This window comes from Equus caballus, chromosome 20, assembly GCF_041296265.1.
Source record: "Equus caballus isolate H_3958 breed thoroughbred chromosome 20, TB-T2T, whole genome shotgun sequence".
Lineage (NCBI taxonomy): Eukaryota > Metazoa > Chordata > Mammalia > Perissodactyla > Equidae > Equus > Equus caballus.
Genome location: NC_091703.1, coordinates 57,243,130 through 57,257,008, shown reverse-complemented (window position 1 = coordinate 57,257,008; position 13,879 = coordinate 57,243,130). Strand labels below are relative to the sequence as shown.

Here is a 13,879-nt window from a genome sequence, read left to right as displayed (position 1 = left end):
AACTGCCACAACAAAACCTCAGTGATCAAAGTAACCTTTTATAGTTGAATTATTTAAGTGAATCTATCATCTGTACTTGGAGGTCAATTATTTGCTTACATCAGCTTTCTTGATATATCACATGGGTAAGAATTAACCAGTAAGTGATTGGTCTTTAGAACATGTGTTCTACTTCTTTCTGTTCCTTCAACTAGGGGACTAATTGTTATTAATTTAGAAAATAATAAATAGGTTTTATTAGCCATCATGTACCAAGAAGAGAGGAGTTTATATAGTACACATAATACATTAAATTTAATGGGACAGAGTAAATTTGTTACAGTTCATATTGCTATGTGATGATTCAATAAATTAATAAAATTTTGGGGGATAGTTACAGGAATGACTTAGCTTCTATATCAAGTTACATAAAAATGAAATTATCTATTTTAGACTTATAAGGATTTTCAATTAGTAATACATTGTAATGTTTTTTCTTGGTGGTTTAACATTGGGGTCCTAGGTTATTAATTGGACGGAATAATCTGGGTATTACACAGGAAGTATTTCTTTTTCTTTCCCACTCTGTTTTCTATTTGCTGGAGGCTTAGGGAAGCCCTGCTGAAAATGTGACATGAGGACTAGACTTTGGCGCAGAGGTTCTGTTGTTTGCATTCACTGGTCCAAAGTTCACATCGCTCAGCAGGGCCAGGCTCCCCCACACCCTGTCCTGGTTGAGTGTCCAGCACTTCCATTTGAAAGGTGACAGTGTCTTGGGGTAGTGGAAGCACCTCTGGCGGGAATCACAATGCATGGGGTCTGACTATGCTCTTTCAATCTCAGGTGATTACATCAGGGGTTCTTTTCCGTGGAGAGGGCTGCACATGGCTGACCTCTCTTGCTACTCTACTGCCTGTCCTTCAAGCCCCACCTGATTGCCCTGGTCAGGGTTGGTCTTGCTCTCGTTTGTGCTTGCTTACATGCTGGGTGCCACATCCTTTGTTCAGTTGGCACACTTATCACAGTGCCTTCATGTCAGGTGCCCTCTCTAGCTGATGAGCTTTAGAGAGCAAGGCCAGCACTCTTTCTGTCCAGCCTGGTGGTCCCAGTACCACCATGGCACTGGGCTCATCAAAGCCCCTGATAGATGCTGGAGCGAATGACTGAGTATGAAGGAAGTATAGAATTTGCATTTTATCAGTAAGGAGGACTAGTAGACTGCTTCTCTTTCTTTGCTCTTGCCTTAGGTACTAATCAGTAATTTAGGTTCATTCTGAACTCTTTAGGAATAGCAAGGCTGAAAGACATTTAAGACACCGTATATTGCTTTAAGAGATATAGTGGTATATATACCACTGTATTTAAGTATATAAGTAATCAGACATTGTTATTCTGAGTTGAATTGTCCTCTTTGAAACTTAATTAATTCACATCATGACATTTATTTGTTGAATACATATAGGCATTATGGCATCTTCTATGGGGCAGAAGATGAGGTGAGGTGTAGATGATGCCCCAAAAGGGCCGACAGAGGACTTAATAATTATTTGGTGGATAATAATGTTGGTTAACAATTGTTTATATCATTTTTCTTGGCAAAGTAGTTGTGAGCAAAGTGCCTGGGGATTTATATTGGGAGTCAGGCAAATTTAACAATTTTAGCATAAATTCTGAGCATTTATATTCAGATTTAGCAAGCTCTGTCTTCTGGATATGCTCTCTGCAACCTCTTCTCCAATTTTTTAATACCAGTGTTAAGTCAAGAAGTAGACTAGAACTTTGGGGCACTGAAAGGAATTTGTTATGGGCAGACCAAATGGACGGCTATGTTTACATGTTTATGTAAAAAGGGAGACCTTTTTGTTTCTCCCAGACAAGGATAGCAAATGGCAAAGGTTTCAAGGAGGTATTTTGAAGAAGAAATGCTTATGAAATACAAACTAGTTACATGGTCCCTGCCCCGTCCTTTCCTGTTGGCATTAAAGTATATGAGAGCTCCAAGTAGTATGCCATCGTTGAGTAGCTTGGCAAAGAATCGAAACAGAACAAACCCATTGGATTGCTTTACTAAAATTTATTTAACCATTTCCTTATCACTGAACATTTATGTTTTTTTCAAAACTTTTGTTTTGCTGTTGGAAACACTCTGATTTATATTCTCATAGGAACATTTTGTGCACAACCATGGTTGTAGCTTTAGAATAAATTTTAGAAGTAGACTTGCTGGGAAAGAGTGTAGTATATTTTTAAGGTGCTTGATATTTATTGGCAAATTGTTCTAGAGCAGTGCTGCCAGTAGAAATTTCTGTGATGATGAGAATGTTCCATATCTCTACTGTTCAATATGTTAGCCATTAGCATTCATTTTTTTTCAACGGATTACCTCTCTGCTTTTGCACAGTTACATATTAAGCAGCTCATCTTTTTCTTTCTTACTTCTGTTTTTTTGCGTTAATATTAGTAACCTTTGTCTCATAGATATTTTTCCCGGTTGACTTATTTTTATATTTAAATTATTCTAAAGGGCATAAGTACTTTTAATAAATAGGGCAAGCATTTTCAAAGAAACTTTAGTTCCATTAAAATAGTTTAAGAGGGTTCAGGGATAAAGAATGAGGAAGCAAAGAGATGAAGAGACTGAGACATGTCTTACCCCCGGGGGGGATGGAGAACATCTGAACCGTGACGGGAGAAGAAAGAAAACTGCAAATGAAAAAGAAAGAGCTCTTCCCAGATGCAGTGAGGAGGGCGGCAGCAAGCTCTAACGCAGGGAGTTGCCGCCCAGAAGCCTGGAGGAAGAGGGTGGTGTGGCTTTGAATATTAGCTCTAGACGTTGGAAGATTATCTTTTGAAATGATGGCTTGATGAACCAGAACATTCCAATACTCCTTCTCCTTAGATCATAAGGACCCGTCCCTCACCCTTCTCTGCACCGTGTTTGTAGTAACCAGGGCAGGATCGCTCTCCGCAGCAAGGATCTGGTTGGGGTGTTTCTTTTTTACCAGACGATTCCAAATGGGGAATCCAGGGGAGAGGCAGCGTGGTTAGTAATTAAATCAGAGTCCACTTCAAGCCAAAGGGCTTGAATGTAAGTCCTGCGTTTTATCACAACTTTAAACTATTTGCTGAATAATCGTGGGCAAGTCTTTTAACCTCTCTAAGTCTTGATTTCCTCTTCTGTAAAATGGGATGAAACCAGCTGCCCTCTCTCATATAATTGTGAAGACCAAATGAGATGCCACATGTGGTAAAGTTCAGTGCAAGGGCTCACCCAAAGCTAGTAAAGTTTAGTTTAGACAACTTGCTGGTGGTAGTAGTGGTGATAGGGGAGGTGGTACGACAGAATGCGCAGAGGGCATCTGTGTAATGGAGTAATGTTGGCAGATACAACACTGGGAAGAGACCAGTCTGACGGAGAGCTTTTTAACGCTTTCTTACAGATAGCCTAAAGTTGCCAAAATTTAATAAGAAAATTCAAATGCACAAAACAGTATCTTTTGAATACCTTATTTTTGTTTATATGTATAATCACAATTGAAGTCTCTTATTCATAGATTTTACCAACCTTATTTTATATCTTTTTTTCCCTTTCCAGATGAACGGGACAAAGTTCAAAAGAAAACGTTTACAAAATGGATAAATCAGCATCTCATGAAGGTCAGTGTATATTTCTTTCATATCTTCGAATTGTTTTGTTTAATTTATTGTGCAGTAATTGATTATATAGCCCTGAAGCACAGCTTTTCAGTATCAACTTACAAGTTTAAATTCTAGGGCATTTCACATGCGTTTTAAGCATCTGTAATTGTTTGGTGTGTGACCTGTGGGTAATGATGGGAGTGGGAAGATAAGTACCCAGTGATTATAGTGAATTCTGTGACATTAGTAAAACCTATTATTATTGGATCCTAAAAAATCTTGGCAGTTTAAGAAATATGTAAATATTTATATGTTAGGGCATGGAAAAGCTTCACTTCTCAGTGAGATTTTTTTTCTCTCAAGATTTCAAACCAAGTTCTGGCATCAGATTTACGTGGATGGCAGAGGATGAGAATGGATGAGAATGAGAGATGGATTGTAGAGACAGAAGTCTAGACTCGTTTTACTTCTTCTAGACAGCATGACCCAGGGATTGGTGCTTATGTCTCCGTTTCTCTGTCTATGATGCAGTTAATTAATAGTGGTGGTTCTTAAATTAATATTTATTTGTGTGCCATGGGTCACTTTGAGAATCTGACCTAAGTTCTCCAGAAAAGTACACATGTATACAAAGTTTGCAAACAATTTCATGGAGTTATTGGACCCCACTGAAGCCCTTCCATAAATCTCAGTTAAAGAACCCTTAGAATTTCACAGTGAGCTGTCACTCACTTTTTTCCACCTTTTATGGACAGCCCTATAATTGGAAATAGGTGATATTTTAAGTCTGTTGTTTGAGACTTGGAAAAAGTTTTCTCATATAGAAACATTATTTTAAATGTGGTCATATTCTTAAGCTATCCTACAAAGCCTTTTTAAACAACATCACGTTGCATTGCAGTGGTACCAATAATGTGATAGCCTTAATAACCCTCTATAAAAGGGATTCTTATTTCAGGGAGCATATCAGAATTACCCGAGAGGTGTTTCAGTGCCCTCCCTCTCACCGCCCATTGACAAAATCCTATTACCATATTCTGATATGTCTTTCAGGGGCATGTCACCCGGTTCCCAATTAAAAATCACTTCTGTAGGGAGTGTCTGTTACTGTGGGGAGCTGAACCCTCTGATGTGTTGGCAAGAGATAAAAGATTGAGACCTTCTGCTTTGTGATGCTCCTGTGAGGAAATGTATTATGAATTCTAATGAAGGATGCCAACCATTCACCTACCCTCTTCCATGCTGTTGTCTTATCCTGCCCATACCGTGTGCATAATGTGAGCAGGGCTCTTTCCACAGACGGAGGCAGAGATGGGCTGGGATGAGGCGGGGGGAGTGGAACTTTGGAGCTGAAGACTCTGGCAAGATTTTCCCATTTCTGAGTTGAATCCAAGGGAAACAAGAGTTCTGATGAAGAAGTGCCCCTTTGGTGGCTGCTGGCCTAGCAGTCTTTGTAGCTGTCACTGTCAGGGGGTGGGTGTGGGGCGGGGCACAAAGGGTTGCCTCCTGTCTTCTGGACTGCAGCTGCTCTGGTTCTAGGTTGGTAATCAAGTCACAGCTGCTGGCGGGGGCCACCGGAGACAAGTAGAAGCATAAATGAGGATGGACCCCATGGGCACTGTAGCACTGGCATTAGACAGATACTTTTGGGGGGCCTACTATGTGCCAGGCATGTTGGACTGGGCCATTCATCTTATGAGTGGTTCATAAATTGGATGATTGAGTATAAGGAGGTTGCCTTTGCTAAAGATGTCAGAACACTAGTTGAGCTGTTTGAGGACAAAGGCTGTATTGTTTACTCCTAAGACCCATCATAGTGACTGGCAAAAGTATTCTCATTGTATGTAGTATGCATAGCATACAATAAATCGTTTAATCCTTCCAACAGTCCTCCAGGGTGGTTTAATTTAATGGTTACACACACATAGCCTCCTAGCCCGACAGCAAGGGTTCAGATTCTGATTTTCCTGGGATAGGTGACCTCTTTTTTGGTAAAATGGCAAATGTCAAAGATTTAAGGCTTAATTCTGCTGTACCACAGTAAGAATTGGGAAAATAAGCATTTTATAGATAGGTGGCAGTCCAACTGATTAGGGTTATAATCAAATTAGCTTTTTTCCCCCTCGAAATCTGTTGCAGGTCAGAGTTTAAAATTAGCTCTTCCTAAATGAGGAGCCACGTTAGAGAGGGGAAGCTAGGCAGTAGAGTCTTGGCCACCTCCTGCTGTCAGCTGCTTGCATTCTTCTTCTGTTTTGTTCTAGTGTCAGTTCAAAGTAGCCTTTCCTTATAATCCTAACAATTGTGCCCTGAAATTTCTGGCACAAAACTCAAATATGCAAAAACATAGTTTTTTTTAATCTTTCATTCCTTTATGTGTAGAAGTTATAGCATTAACTTCATGTGGAGAAACATAATTAAATATCTTAAAACATTTTGGGGCACCAGACTGTTAAGGTTTCTGTTGTTACTAGTTAACTAGAGAAAATTCAGCCCTCATGTAGTGTTTTCCATATTTGATCCAAGTGATGATAAAAGGAGTGTTGCATGTGTAGTCAACTTCATTTTGTCTCTAAAAGGAATGTTGGACACTGTTATTGTAGGTGGTCATTTGGTCATAATCCAATTAGTGGGAAATATAAGTACATGAATTTTGGATAAAAAATCGTAATATTAGAAAGAAATATTTTTTCTATATTGATTTTCTTATATTCTTCAGCTGAAATACTATATTCAGGGAGAAACAGGGAAAGGAGAGAAGCAGGTCCATATCTTTCTTGCCTTACCATATTCCTCTTCAATTAATGAAAAGTATATTATATGAAGAGTTTTTAATAAAATGGGATCATGTTATATAAATGTTAAGGGAAAGGATGACTGTGAGAAATGAATCAATGAAATGAAAGAGTGGGGCCAGCCCTGCAGTCTAGTGGTTAAGTTCAGCATGCTGTGCTTCAGTGGCCAGGGTTCAGTTTCCAGGCATGGACCTACACCACTCATCAGCCATGCGGTGTCCCACATGCGAAATAGAGGAAGATTGGCACAGATGTTAGCTCAAAGAGAATCTTCCTCAAGCAGAAAAAGAGGAAGATTGGCAACAGATGTTAGCTCAGGGCCAATCTTCCTCACCAAAAAAAAAAAAAAAAAAAAAGGAAGCATAATTGATGGGGGAGGAGAGAAAACAGTGACAATGAAATCATTTAGATAAAATTTGAATAATTCTATGTGTATTCTCTGTATTATCAGTTTTAACTGTAGTCATAAATAGCTCTTAAGCCATGGGTGGGGGGAAGGAGGGTCAATGGAGAAAAGAGAGAAGGTGCGAGGCAGGAGGTTAAAGCGGGGAGAAGAGGGGAGGAATGCTGCCTGTGCACTAAGGGTGCCCGTCACAGCCCCAGGGGTGTGCACTGGGATGGCCCTAAGGGGCCCAGGCTCTGAAGACTGCCCTTGCCCTCAGCGTGCCTTCTGAGCAGTGTTGACTAAGGCGAGGGATGTGTTCCCCATCTTTTGAAATAATTCTTTAAAATTTTGCCCTTTCTAAATTATTGTTTTATTTGTTTATTTTAGTTTAATATTATGTAATTATGTTATCTTGTTCTCTTCCCCTCAGTTGTGGCTCCAAGGAGAACCATTCTTGGTAGTTCTGCTCCTTGGGGCCGTGAGGTGATTGAGAGGTTAGTCCCAGAACAGGGACTAACTGTTTCCTCACTGGATTTTTCATTTTATAAATAGTATATTCTGCTAACTTGGAAAAAAATTGTCTTTGAAAGAAGAATGTCTCCTCAAGGTTGTCAGTCTGGGACATGTAAGTCAAAGATGGGAGGTGGTAAGAGGTCAGGCACACAGGGTTGTGTCCGGGCTTGGCAATTTATTACTTGTTTGACCGTAACCTTCTCAGGCCCTCATCTATAAAATGGTGGCAATGATCAATTCGTGTGAAGACCTAAATGAGATAGTCCATCTAAGCATAAAGCTTGATACTTGGCATGTTGTGTAAATTGCCTCTGGAGCCCTTCTATATCCCTTATTCAAATCCATTTTTTTAACCTCAAGTACTTTCCTTTTAGTTATTCATTTTAGAGAAGGCTGGGGTTTCAGATTCAGGGTATATTGAGGAGATAGATTGGCCAGTTGCCTCCTTTCCTTAGCATCCTGCTGGCACACTGAAGAATTACTAACTTCTAACTTGAGGTAGTTAACAGGTAATCCTGTTAGCTGTACCCTCCTCCCTACACACCATTCCTCACTTGTTTATGGGTTGACTTTGGGGCCCAAAGGCCTTTTCTACTCCTCTTTTCCTCTTTTTGCACACACTCTTCACAGAAAGGGAGTCAATGAAGACTCATCATACTTCTGAAAGGTTGGCAATTTTTGGTCCTCAGCCATAATTTCACTTAGGTTCACACTTGAAGGGCGTCTTCCAAATCCTCTGGTTCGCTTCCCTCACTCAACAGAAGAGGAAGCTTACCACAGCTGCTTACTGGTGGAGCTGCACTGGAAGTCATGAAACGAGAGTGTGAATTAGAAGGAGAGGCTGTGTCCCAGGGTTGATTTCTTTCTGCACTGTGATATGTTGCAGGTCTGCCAGCAGGTCCCCTTGGCTATGAGGTTGTGTTTACTTTCCTCTACCTTATAATTCCAATTATTCACTAATTATTCCCCGTGATTTAGGAAGTTATGATGTATGCAGCTGTAAAATAGAATATACCAGTGCCTAGGGGATGGCTCTGGCATAGTCGATTTTTAAAAGTGTATGTGATTGAGGAAAGTAAACATTGTGGAACTTTTAAATGATTGCTTAAGTTACTATTACATCCATATGTATAAACGTTTTTTCCTTAAAATATTTGGTTTTTCTCCAGAAAAAATTAATATAGCCTTATTTTATATTCCTCCGAGTCAAAATTATATTTGTTTAAAGTAAACAGATTGCTTAATTAAAACTTATATTTGTTGGTGCACAGGCGTCTCTGGCTTTTTTCCAAATGTATTTAAATTTTAGAATTCTGATATTTCACTTGTGGACTAGGCCTGTCCTTAAACTGATTGTTCTGGCAAGAGTATTTTCCTTTTGATTCATCATTCTTCAGAGTACTTTTAAGAATAAAGTCCAGTTAACATCTTCAACCTGCTGCCTCTACAAGTCTCTTTGCACACTGAGCCGACTGGATTGCCGACCTTGCAAATTATCGTTTGTAGGTAAACGATTGGTGTCAGTAACATTTGTGCATTATTCTTTAGCATCCTTTTAATTATAGTACTAAAATATGAGTTGGTTGTTATTGAAAGTACCTGTGACTTGTTAGCTAAATTTTACCTAGAGAGCAGTTCTAAAATATAAAATTGGTGACATTCTTTTATTATTTACAGTGTTTACTTATGTCCATATGGCACTTTACTAGAGGGTCTCATATTAGTCTGTGTTGTTACTGGTCACATGCAGTTCTGTCTTGCTGCCTAGAAATTTATGACAGTAGTATAAGAAATGGCACCTAAGATTTAAATGCGTATGATTTAGCTTTTGCCTTGCTTTTCAGGGGAATAAAAAAGGAAGCCCCTTATTTTCAGAAGCACTTTAACAGCTATCAAAGATTAGAAAATTCCTTTTTAATTGTTTACTTGGACCAAGAATTAGAACTTGAGCCATGATTGAGAGGCTGTATTCAAGAGGAATAATTTAAGGGGATGAATGATTTTTAGGAGATAATTGAAGCCTGAAGAAGTCCATATAACCTTGCATCCATCTACTGGCAATTTGTAGTGGAGATGTGTTCTTCAGCACTGGTTAGCTATACGATCAACTTATTCCTTAACTTTGTGTAATAAGATGTTTGGTCTAAATTTTAATTTATTGTTACATAAATGCATTTGAAGGCAAAGAGGCCCTGGATGCCAATGTTGAGCCACACCCTGTCTGTTAGTCACCTACTTAGTTAGCACGTGGGAGACACCCAATTGACTATCAGATTTTTATCTCTGCTCCATCATGTCTTTGGAAAGCTTAATTTACTCAGGGCATACATATCCTTTGCCCACATTGTAAAGTCCGCAGCTTCATGGCTTCATTGAATCGGTCCCACTATTCTTTATTTTCTGATTTGGTGGCTGGAAGGAAATGTAAATCCCCAAGTTGAGAACACAGTGATAACTTAAAGGGAATAGGAAAAAAAGCTCTATTTGCTCTGTGTTCTTGACCGTTTCATACTTATTGAGTAATTTTACATCTACAGGCACAGATGAAATGGAAGTTTTGAAGCATTGACTTTATAAAGGGCTAATGAAAAATATCTCTTCTGAAAGTATAATGAAGTATTTTGGTTCTCAAAATCTGCAAATAAGATTTTTTCCCCAAGACTTTAGGCTTATATGAGTGGTTCTTAAACGTTAGCTGCATCAGACTCACTTGGAGGGCTTGTCAAAATAGATTGCTGGGCCCCAGCCCAAGAGCTTCTGATTCACTAGATCTGGGGTGGGGCCTGAAAATTTCCATGTCTAAGAAATTCCAGGAATTTGTGTTTCTAACAAAGTGCTGATGCTGTGGAACTGGGGCTACTCTTTGAGAAACCATGTCATAGATAAATGAATAAATATTATAATTAACCATCAGTTCCGTTTTATATAACCTACGATATTCTAATATGGTTTAAAACATAATAGTAGCTATCTTTTATTGAACCCCTACTTTACAATATTAATACCAGTATTAATAATAATAGCTTCTAATATTATTTGAAAGGTAGCCACGTGCCAAGTTCTGTCACTTTCACGTCTTAATGTATTTAATTCTCATAACAGTCCCTATGGACAGGTCCTGACTATTATTATCCCTGTTACAGATGATGAAACTGATGCACAGAGAAGTTTCATAATTTCCCAAGGTCATACAGCTAGTCATTCTCAGGACTTGTGTGGAAAATAAGGCTGAGAGATTATGTAATCTTCCATTGGTTGGAGAACAATCTAAGGAGGAAGTGAAAATTACACCCCAGTCTGCCTGACTCCAGATCCTTTGTGCTCTCTACTACACTGAATTCTCAAGGGTGAATCTAGAGTTGAGTGATTAGAGTAGGGGGGGAAGCTGAGCTTGGACATTTGGGCATTGGTCTGATTTCTTTACAAATACGACTTGACATTTAAGTTATTTCTGTTGTATTATAAGAGAAAACAGTGTATATAGTAGAGAAGGGATTGAAAACTTTTTGAGGAAATGTCTGGTTAAAGGCCCGAAGTGTAGAATTTGGAAGCAAATTAGGCTTTTATAAGCATGAAAAAAATAGTTGATTTGGGGGTCTGGCCCCGTGGCCGAGTGGTTAAGTTCACGTGCTCTGCTTCAGCAGCCCAGGGTTTCGCTGGTTCGGATCCTGGGTGTGGACATGGCACCGCTCATCAGGCCATGTTGAGGCGGCGTCCCACATGCCACAACTAGAAGGTCCCACAACTAAAATATACAACTATGTATTGGGGGGGGGGTTTGGGGAGAAAAAGCAGAAAAAAAAGTTGGCAATACTTGTTAGCTCAAGTGCCAATCTTTAAAAAATAAAATAGTTGATTTGGTAATCTTGACAATTTCAAGATAGTAAGAAGTACATGGAAGAGTATGAAATGGTCCCATGTAAATGAATGGTAGTTTGGGATTGAGAAATTCTGAATGTCTTCTCAGCATGAAGAATAATGATTTCTTGGTGGTAAATTCCTCATCAATAGAAAAAGTCCAGAATTGCACTGTTTACTTTCAATGCACTGTTTTGAACTTCAGTATAATCAGGGCTGTATTTGAAATAATAGTTTAGGAAGTCCTCTGTTTTCATGCAGCTTGCTGTTTTGTTGGAGATATTAAATACATGTGTCTAAAACTATTAAACAGTTATGCAGAGCAGCAGAGAATAAAGTGTCAGAAGGAGTGGCAAACAATGAGGGTTTTAAGAGATCAGATCCAGGAGGCTTTGGGTGGCTCTCAGTGGTCAGGGCCTGTGCCAGGGCAGGGAATTGACTTAAGCTGGGTGCAGAGGAGAGATGGGGCCGAGGGGAACACAGTCAGCCTTACGTGCTGGACGGCAAGGGTTTGCTGGAAGGAGATCAGGTTGGACAGAAAATGGTGAAGCCAGGTAAGAAGCAGATGTGATTGGTTAGCCAAGGATGTTGTTGGAAGTTTTTGAGGACAAGAGCAACATGATATAACTGGCATTTTAGGAAGAACCTTTCATTTTATACACAGGCATTAAGGAACTAAATGTAGCTATGTTGTGAATTCCATGACATGGTTGACTTTGTCTTCCCATAATGGCTTCCTGTCTGCTGAATGAGAGAACCTCCAGAGAGGTGACTACTGGCTTACCCTAAGGGACTCTCTTGATTTTCCCCTTTTCTTTCTATTGGGTACTTGGATGAAGTCAGAGAAGTCTGCTGATCAGATCTATAGAGGGGAAGAATACTCAGTGTAATAGATCAAGAAAGCTGGACCTCTAGTCTCATCAAAAAGACAAAATTTAACAGTGAAAAATATAAAGTTCTGCTCAAAGAGTGAACTATCCACCTGTGGGCTATGGAAGGTCTGGTTTAGCTGTAATTTGTGTGGTAAGACCTGGGGATTTGTTGATCTTTACAGCTGGTGCCCCTGGCTGCCGTCTCAGGCGGTCTTCACAGAGCTGAGCCTGCAAAGCACTGGTTGGGCCACATGAGTGTTTTTTGATCTAAGGGTATGTTATTAGTTTTCTCTGGCTGTTGTAATAAATTGTACAGACTTATGTCTTATTGCAATGAAATCTATTCTCTCACAGTTCTGGAGGTTAGAAGACTGAAATCAGTTTTTCGGGGCTGAAATCAAGGTGTTAGCAAAGCCATGCTCCCTCCAGGGGCCCTAAAGGCGATTCCGTTCCTTACTTTCTTCAGCTTCCAGCGGCTGCCGGCATTCCCTGACGTGTGGCCACACCATTCTAGTCTGCCTCTGTGGTCACGTTGTCTCTTTCTGTTCTGTGTGTCGTTTCCCTCTTCCTCTCTTTTATAAGGACACTCGTGCTGAATTTAGGGCCTACTGGGATAATCCAGGATAATCTCCCTGTCGCAAAGTTGTTAACACATCTGCAAAGACTCTTTTCCAAGTAAAACAACATTCACAGTTTCCAGGGAGTAGGATTATTCTCTGTGGGGCCACCATTTAGCCTACTACATGTGTGAACAATCAAGACGGCCTGAGATGAAGTCACCCGTGCTTCACGGGCCAGGCACTCCCCAGGCATTACCAAATTTCCACCAAAATCTTGTGGAGATTTAGCTAGTCTATCAGAGATGGGATAGAAATGACTGGTGTTCTGGTAGGAGGTTGAACTAGGCGATATCTAAGACACTTTCCATGACCAAGATTATATAATCAGGTGACTCTTTTAGATGACAAATTGTGTGGAATACTTATTAATAGGGATAAACCAGAGATTTGTTTTTATATTTATAAATTATTTGTTTGGAAATAATTTTAAACTTTAAAAAGTTGGAAAAATAAAAATAGTTCAAGGAACACTCGAATACGCTTTACCCAGATTGGCCTCTTGTAAACATTTAGCCTGTTTGCTCTGTCATTCCCCCCACACGTGTGTGTGTGTGCGCGCGTATCTATACTTTTTTAATCTGGACCATTCGAGGGTGAGTTATATGCACCATGGCCCTTACTCCTAAGTACTTCAGTATGTGTTTCCCAAGAATGGGGATATTCTCTTTCATGAGCACACGGTTATCAACTTCATACATTTACATTGCTCTAACACTTTAATCTCTGGTCTATATTCCAGTTTTGTTGGTTGATGTTTTAGTTTTTCCCTCGGGGCAGGATCCAGTTCCTGGTGAAGTATTGCGTTTAGTTTCATGTCTCCTGTTTGCTTTAACTGGGAACAGTTTTCCAGCCTGTTTACAGACTTTTGTGGCATTCACGTTTCTGAAGAGTCCAGAACAGAAGTTTGTTCATATAGAATGAAAGATGAATTCAGAGCAAAATAGATTTTGAGCTTAGTTATTTTGTGACCAGAAGACAGACTTTTCCTTTTTCCCTATGAGAATCATTTAAACAATTACAATTGATTTTACTGTTTGTTGATGAAATAGTGAACTACCTTTTCAAACTAAGAACACCAAAATTTTACTAATTTCATCAAATAACGTTAGTTCCATCTAGTACTCAATTATAATTTTTCTTCTTCTTGATTTTCGTATTCATTATTACTTCTACCACCATCACTACCATTTATTGAATGTTTACTATGGGCCAGGTCCTGGA

At 39.5% G+C, this 13,879-nt stretch overlaps 1 protein-coding gene across 39 annotated transcripts in view; it reads left to right on the top strand.

The window, feature by feature from the left end:
- DST (dystonin) overlaps window positions 1-13,879 on the top strand; it is a 440,189-nt gene that overhangs the window by 187,556 nt on the left and 238,754 nt on the right. For all 39 annotated transcript variants that reach the window (XR_011430068.1, XR_011430067.1, XR_011430066.1 and 36 more), the window contains one exon: window positions 3,575-3,636. Coding sequence is in view for 36 of the 39 variants with exons in the window: in XM_023624291.2 (XP_023480059.1) it covers window positions 3,575-3,636 (62 nt within the window). In the remaining 3 variants the exon portion in view is untranslated. The remainder of the gene's footprint in view (window positions 1-3,574; window positions 3,637-13,879) is intronic.